At 40.0% G+C, this 7714-nt stretch overlaps 1 protein-coding gene across 1 annotated transcript; it reads right to left on the bottom strand.

The window, feature by feature from the left end:
- Nucleotides 1-1165: 1165 nt before the first annotated feature.
- itprid1 (ITPR interacting domain containing 1) lies at nucleotides 1166-5615 on the bottom strand. The gene is made up of 4 exons (XM_014023781.1): nucleotides 5558-5615; nucleotides 2728-2934; nucleotides 1816-2327; nucleotides 1166-1552 (listed from the first exon to the last, which is right to left on the bottom strand). The coding sequence occupies exons 2-4, from the start codon at nucleotides 2924-2926 to the stop codon at nucleotides 1418-1420; spliced, it is 846 nt and encodes a 281-aa protein (XP_013879235.1). The 5' UTR covers nucleotides 2927-2934; nucleotides 5558-5615; the 3' UTR covers nucleotides 1166-1417.
- Between the last annotated feature and the right edge of the window lie 2099 nt (nucleotides 5616-7714).

The following is a 7714-nucleotide window of genomic DNA, read 5'->3' as shown; positions in this document are numbered from 1 at the left end:
GTGTGTGTGTGTGTGTGTGTGTGTGTGTGTGTGTGTGTGTGTGTGTGTGTGTGTGTTGTGTGTGCGCGCGCAATGTAATGTGAGCCTGTGCACCATGGCCTAGGTAACATTCTGCCATTGTCCTGATGGAATAAAGTTCATCAGTCGGAATTAAGCCTAAGTCGAAGTCGCAGGTGTTGATATGGGGTGGATGAGGAGTGTCTTGTTTGCAAACCATCAGGCAGAATTTGACATAGTCAGCACGCCAAGGCTAAATCGTGGAGCCAAATGCATATGCCATAAAAAATTTCTGCTGGTACATCCCAAAGTGGCRAATCCAGTCAGACAAATTGGTGTGGGCATTCCCGCCGAGCCAAGCTATCACCTTCTCCAAGATCGATTCCATCTCGCCAGTGAGTTCTAGGGACCGCAGCCGGCCCGTGACCCTCAAGAGCTGTTTTCAGACTGCGCCTCAGCTCACACAGGGCTGGAGTCTGAGTGCTGAAAGTACGGCAATCCTTTCATACTGGTCAGGCAGCTGAGAAATGGCCTGAATAGCTGCCGACGCTGTTTTACAATGCACCAGGTAAACACAAGTCCAATCAGCATAAATCCAGAGATCAGAATCCAAATATGTATAAATCTTTAGCATCTTCCAGACACAAGTCAGCCAAGCTAGTTGTCCCAGTCGAACAAAAGGTCCCCCCCCTTGACCTGTTCTCCCATGGAAGAAGTTTTATCCAAAATCTCATTAAGAGACCAGCTAACCAAATCCATAAAAATAAAAATACCATATTCAGAAAAGTATGCAAAGAAAACACTCAGCAAGCTAGACATAACACATAACACACAGCAAGCAGGAAAAATAGGGGAGGTAGGGGAGAACGAAAAATGTGTCCTTCTCCACCGAGGGCAAGAGGAAAAACATACATTAATAATAATAATAATAATAATAATAATAATAATAATAATAATAATAATATGTGTGAGGTAGGTTACCTTTGAACAGTTAAACACAAAAGCAATGTTTCTTATAATCTGTGTTCAACAATGTCTATCTCTCAAAAAGCATGGTGGCTCAAAATTATCTCATGACCACAAGTTTTCACTTTGTGGCCACAAGATAATAACACATGGCCATGAGATTTTTTATATCCAGTGTCACCAGACGGGCTCCGTAGGAACTTTTAGTAGATAAAATAAATAACCTTTATAGACATAATTACACACTTAACAAAAAGTGCAAACAGAAGTGATCACAGAATGTACTTTTTATATTACTGATGTATTTTGTTAAATTTGGGAATTTTTTTAATGAATAAGGAACTATCAATATCTATATTAGATGCCTTTGGAAAAGTTCACTTTATATTTCTGTATGTATTAATTGGCATACATACAGAAAATCTTCAATCAGTCACATTAACTAAAGGTAAGCTCAATTCTCTAAAAGTACTGCTGCAGCCTTCAACAATGAAACAAAAGTAATGTGAAACACGATTAAAGACCAACCTAAGTTTTCATCTTTTCCCACGCAGCTCACTGTGAGTGTCTTCCCATCAATCCAATGTTTCTACAAACATACATGAAACTGTATTAAATGGCAATTTTGACATGACAACTATGCAAGAAAGCATATTTTACTAATTGTTATACTAATAGTTATTTAAATCAAAATCAGTCAATTAAAATCAGTCTAAAGCCATTAATTAGAAACAACTTTGGTTCGAAAGATTTAAAATTCTAGTTTCAGTGCAATAGAGAGCTTTAAACCCAGACTAAAGCATTTTAAGAATGCTGTGTAAAAGTATTATTAGTAAAATTAACGACACGTACCTCTTCCACTACAAGCAACTCACTGGCTTGCCCTGGATTTTCCTTCTTTTGTAGAAAAGGCCTATGTGCTTGGGGGTTTGCATCCTTTAGAATCACTTGATTGAACGGTCCCTCCAAGGCTGTCAAAGAAACTGAGTGAGGGTAGGTCTGAAGGCCTGAATAAACTCCTTGATCCTTCTCCAAAGTCTTTGGACTCGCAGTCTCCAGAGGTCCAGGTTTAACTTCTTTTAATAGCACTTGTGTGTCTGTAAGCCTTGATGGAAGTTGCTGGGACTCAGGCGTCACATTTGCAGCAGGTACAGGCACCGCAAGGCTTTTATTTCTGTGGATTTGATTAAGTGACTTCTTTGATGCTTGCCTCAATAGCATACCCATTCTCTTTCTTTTCTCTTGGGTATCAAGAGACATGTCTTTTCTTGGAGGGACTCTGAGATGATGAGAAGAGCCAGATGTCACCAACAGGGAAAATGCTGTAGTTACTTGCTGGAGAACTTCAATCTGCCTAAAACGATCTGAAGGAGAAAACATATAAGGACATAATGGAAAATTGTATTGCAAGCATAAACAGTGATCATTAATTGGTAAATTGAGGTGTGAACACTGAGGTATTCAATGCTAATACTTACTTTTGAACTGCATGTACAAAAATCAAATCTCATAAGTTCTTGTTTTGGACAGAAGAGTAAAAAAGCCAATTGTCAAACAAAATATACCAACATTAAACAGAGGAAGTGCTCAGGTTTTTCCCATTTAGCCTTATAAAATAATCCAGAGACTGATGTGACCAAAACACCTTACAAGATTAACAATGATATCTTTGGGATGGAGGAAAGTGACATTTAATTTGTTAAGATTAACACAACCTGGATGACTGAAAATTGACATGAATCCACTGCTACAGCTATAACTTACTGCTGATGTCTGGATTTTCAACGTCGAGTCGGTTGTTTTGGGCCTCCAGAAATAACTGAAGGGTTATTCCTCTCGCCTGTGACTGATATCTGAGAAACCGCACTGGAATCCTTCCAGAGAGGTCAGGCTCGTCGCAGCCAAAGCCGAGATCCAAGAGAGCCTCTTCTGGGTCATCATTCCACAGGTTGAACATGTCCATCCTGCTAACTACAGTAAAGACAGAATGCTCAGAGTTACGTGTTACTAACGTACTTAATGAGCTTCATGCTGTATGTATTGATGTATTTATTTCACACAGATAGTCATACAGTTGTTGTTGTAGGTACAAACAGAGTAATCACTTCTTTTAGCTGCATAAAAGTTGCCTTGGGATTTTCAACAAACTGAGTCGTTCAAAGATCCTATCTCCTAAGATAGGTTCATAATGTTTGAAGCAATAGTATTTACAACAATATGGGGGGGGGGGGGGGGTTGACCACATCATAGCACTGAAACTGCTCTAATTAAAATTACTAATAATCTTCTCCTTGCTGCTGACTCATGACCTCTGTCAATACTCATTCTCCTTAAACTGAGCTCTGCCTTTGACACCATCTCTCATCCTATCCTCATCGACCAACTAATCTCTATCAACATTTCAGACACCCCCTGGACTGGTTTAGATCCCATCTTTCTGACCACACTCAGTTCATACAGCTCAAGTCCTTCCACTCCCAGTATTCCCTCATTTCCACTGGTGTTCCCCAAGGTTCTGTACTCGGGACTCTACTTTTCCTAATTTATCTGCTTCCACTTGTCCACATCTTCTGGAAATTTGGTGTCCATTTCCACTCCCATGCCGACGACACTCAGCTTTACATCTCAACAAAACCGAACTCCACCGTACCATCCTCCACTCTTACTGACTGCGTCAGTGAGCTCAATAACTGGTTCTCTAAACCATGACAAAACTGAACTCCTCCTTGTTGGGACAAAAAACTCTATTTCTAAATCCCAACATCTTCTCTTCACGCTTAACAACTCTGTTTATTCCCCCTCGCTTCAGATCAAGAACCTAGGTGTCATCCTTGACACTACACTTTCTTTCACATCCCACATTAACAACGTGACTTGATCTGCATACTTTCATCTTCACAACATTAACCGTCTCCGTCCGTCACTCACTCCCCACTCCACTGCCATCCTTGTACACATTACACCCAGGATCGACTACTGCAACTCCCTTCTGTTTGGCCTCCCCAATAAATCCCTTCATAAACTACAGATGCTTTAGAACTCAGCCGCCCGTGTAATCACTCAAACCTCATCCTCTGCCCACATCACTCCGGTCCTACAACAGCTCCACTGGCTCCCAGTTAAATCCCGCATCATCTTCAAAATTCTCCATCAAAGCTATACACAGTCTTGTCCCTCCTTACCTAACTGACCTCCTGAACACCTCCACACCCTCTCGCTCTCTAAGATCTGCCTCCTCCCTTCAACTCTAAAACCCCCTTGCCCACAACATCACCATGGGGAGCAGAGCTTTCAGCCGCTCTTCTCCACAGCTCTGGAACTCACTACCCCATGGATTACGTWACACCAACTCTCTCCCCCGGTTTAAGACTGGCCTGAAGGCACATCTTTTCAGATTAGCTTATCACTGCTAACTTTGCTAATTGATTGGTTATTGTTCTTTCATATATGACTGTTCTGTACTCCTCGTTTCTGTTTCTCATGCACAGCCCTATTGCTCAATGTATCTACATTTGTTTGTCGCTATTGTACAGTGTCCTTGGGTGTCCTGAAAGGCGCTTTATAAATAAAATGTATTATTATGGGCGGCTGTGGCGGAGTGGTTAGGGAAGTCGTCCTGGAACCGGAAGGTTGCTGGTTTGATCCCCCGTCCAGCCATCTCAGTCGTTGTGTCCTTGGGCAAGACACTTCACCTGCCTTGCCTACTGAGGGTGGTCAGAGGGTCCGGTGGCACCGGTGCATGGCAGCCCCACCTCTGTCAGTGTGCCCCAGGGCAGCTGTAGCTACAATGTAGTTTACCATCATCAGTGTGTGAATGTGTGTGTGCAAGGGTGAATGTCTGTAAGTGTAAAGAGCTTTGGGGACCAGAGGGACTTGATAAAGCGCTCTATAAGTTCAGTACCATTTACCATTATTATTATTATGCATTGTCCACAATCAAGTAACTATGTTACCTTCAGTCAGTTGTTGTGAAAATTCTGTAAATACCAAAAACTTGATTCTAAACGCCTCAAAATTGGCTTCTGTATTGTTAAGAACCTCCTACCATTTCGGACACTCCCACATCAGCACATCTTCACAACAATGCTTCAGGGGATGGGTGCTCTGTGGGGCAGGAGCTCGACTGCAGTCTGAGCTCCAGGGAGAAGTGTTATACAAATAGGAGGTGCTTTGTAGCAACAAGTGTTTAGGCAGCTCCACATGGCTACCAGAGGAGTTTCAAGGATTTCTCAAACACACATGAATGAGTCAAAGCAACACTCTGGGTGTCTTTTTGGTGAGGAAATGACTTGATGAAATGAAATGAAATGAAACAAAACATGATATAAAAAAGTAAATTTTGCATTATACCCCTCCTTTAAAGAACATGTTCAAGTTCTGCACACTTTGAAATCAGTTAGACAGACTGGACCTGGAGACACCAAATAGTCCAAAAGGTCTAGAAGAGAATTTATCACAGTGAATAAACTAAATGAAGTGTCAGGTCTTCAACTGAGATTGTTGGAATTATGTGAGAGAGATAACAAAACAATGTGGGGGAAAACATTATTTTGCACAATGAAGAAAAACAAAACCAATTCTTTTTTTTTTTTACCTGATTCTTGTTGCAGTTCTTCGTTATATAGTGGTGGAGAAGGAGAGTYCAAGGGCTGCTGGTTGGGGTCTAGTGAATACGGAGGCAGCAGGAGAGGAATGATCTGATGTCAGGCTTCTTGGGAAACTCGGGGAAAGCAAAGGCAAGACGAGTAGATCTCCAGAGGTAACAATGTACGTTATTATCCTTCATAATAAAATATTTAAAATAAGGAGTCATAGAAGTGAAGAAATTCACAAGTGGAATGCTTTTTATCCCCTACATCCTTAATCAGGTTGTCATTCTTGAGGTTCCCCTGCAGGCCATCTGTATGGAAGAGAACAGTAACATAAAGGTTACTATAGCAGTCTGCAACAAATTTTTTTTGTTGGCATTACAAATACCTGTACCTTAACCTTAACATTGGCATAAAACAAGAGCCAAATCTTTCATCTGAGTTCACTTGCTAAGGCAACCACAACAACACACACTCGTTTTTGAAACCAGATGACTATCTACACTGTATAAATAGATGTAACCATTTTTCTTCTCATTGTCTGACATTAAATCAGATTAAACCTGCTTTTTCCTTTCAAGGTCACAGTGGAACTGGTGTCTATCTCCAGCAGGATCTGTGCAAGGAATGGGGCACACTCTGGATGATCACAGGTTCATGACAGATTCACATAGAGACAAACAACCATTCRCATTCTCCCTCACACTTAATAACTAATTAAAGTTACCAGTCAACCTAACATGCATGGTGTTGGTCTGTGGGAGAAAAAAGTTGACGAGCTGATCTCTTATGTTTTTTCAATATTTCCATTTAGTGTTCTTGTTTTGAGAGCCCATTTATTTTGTGAAGGTACCTGTCCCTTCTGAAGCAAAACATCCCCACAACATAACACTGCCACCCCCGTGTTTCACAGTTAGGTTGGTGCAAGTTTCCTCCTTTTCACATGAAGTGAAAGTTCACTTCAAACTGAATCATTTGTATTGAGTGGCCAAAAGCCATTATTACTATTAGGTGAAGGCAAAAGGAGAGCATCATAAATGGTCTATTTGCATTTCCCATCATTTCTAAACCACTATTTGCCTGTTTTTTTTTTTGTTTTTTTTTTTGAATAACCTTGCCTCAGGGTGGTGTTTGGACAGGGTTACACAACAGTGCTCACTGACTAAGTTAAATCAAGAAGAAATGACATGTGAACTTTGATTACTTATCACTTCTTTTAACTTTAATTAAAACATGGCCTTTTAAAATCAATTTTGAAGGTGAAGTTATCTAGTAAAAATATACATAAATCTTCCACAGTGTTTTATAGAATGTGTTTTAAAAAATAATATGATGAAGGGGAATAACCCTTCATTAACCCTTCAGTCACAATAAGTCAATGATAATACCCAGTTAAAAAATGTATTGAAACAAAGAGCAGTGCTTGCTGGTACGAAACAGCAGTAAGTACACAGGTCAGACTGAAAACTTATATTCAACTTAAAAAAAACCTTTAGTTAAAGAAGTGTACTCACCATTATTGTAGAAATACAAAAACACCACATGAAGTACTCTAAAAGAAAGAAAAAAGCCTCWACTCTCCTCAAGTAAAACAATATGAAGCACACTGCCTTCAGTCTTACCTCTGAGCCTGTGGGTTTGCCAATGCTTTGCATCTTTTTTGTGCACCATTGCACAACTACACACACGTGCGCATGCACGTGTTTGAATTTCTATCCTTATTAGGACATTGTTTTTACTTCCATTCTTTCCTGTAGCCTAACCATATAGCACCCATAATTCTTCACTCCATTACCTCCTTTATGCTGCATTCTGGTTTCAGCTGTACAGCTAACTTGATACTTTTATCTCCTCCTCTTCCAAAAATCAGGTTTTTAGAGAGACCTTTATTGTCATTGTACAGAGCACAGTGAAATTACAGTTTTACAGTTGATATTGAGGAAATCAAAGTCACCACGCAACTTATCCTTGTCCTCTCCTAAATTTACATTTAGGGGAAAAAAAATGACATGAAACCTCCTGAGACTTGGCATATTAATGTTAATTGGTTTTAAATTATTTAAAGGGAGTAGGTTTTAGGTTTTATTTTTAACTTTAGATAAAACATATAATATAATGTAATATAAAAATCACTTGTTTCTCATTCTCATACGATATATATA

The sequence above is a fragment of the Austrofundulus limnaeus genome, unplaced genomic scaffold (genome assembly GCF_001266775.1).
Source record: "Austrofundulus limnaeus strain Quisiro unplaced genomic scaffold, Austrofundulus_limnaeus-1.0 Scaffold390, whole genome shotgun sequence".
Classification (NCBI taxonomy): domain Eukaryota; kingdom Metazoa; phylum Chordata; class Actinopteri; order Cyprinodontiformes; family Rivulidae; genus Austrofundulus; species Austrofundulus limnaeus.
The sequence above is the reverse complement of the archived record's forward strand: the minus strand, read 5'-3'. Positions and strand labels throughout refer to the sequence as shown.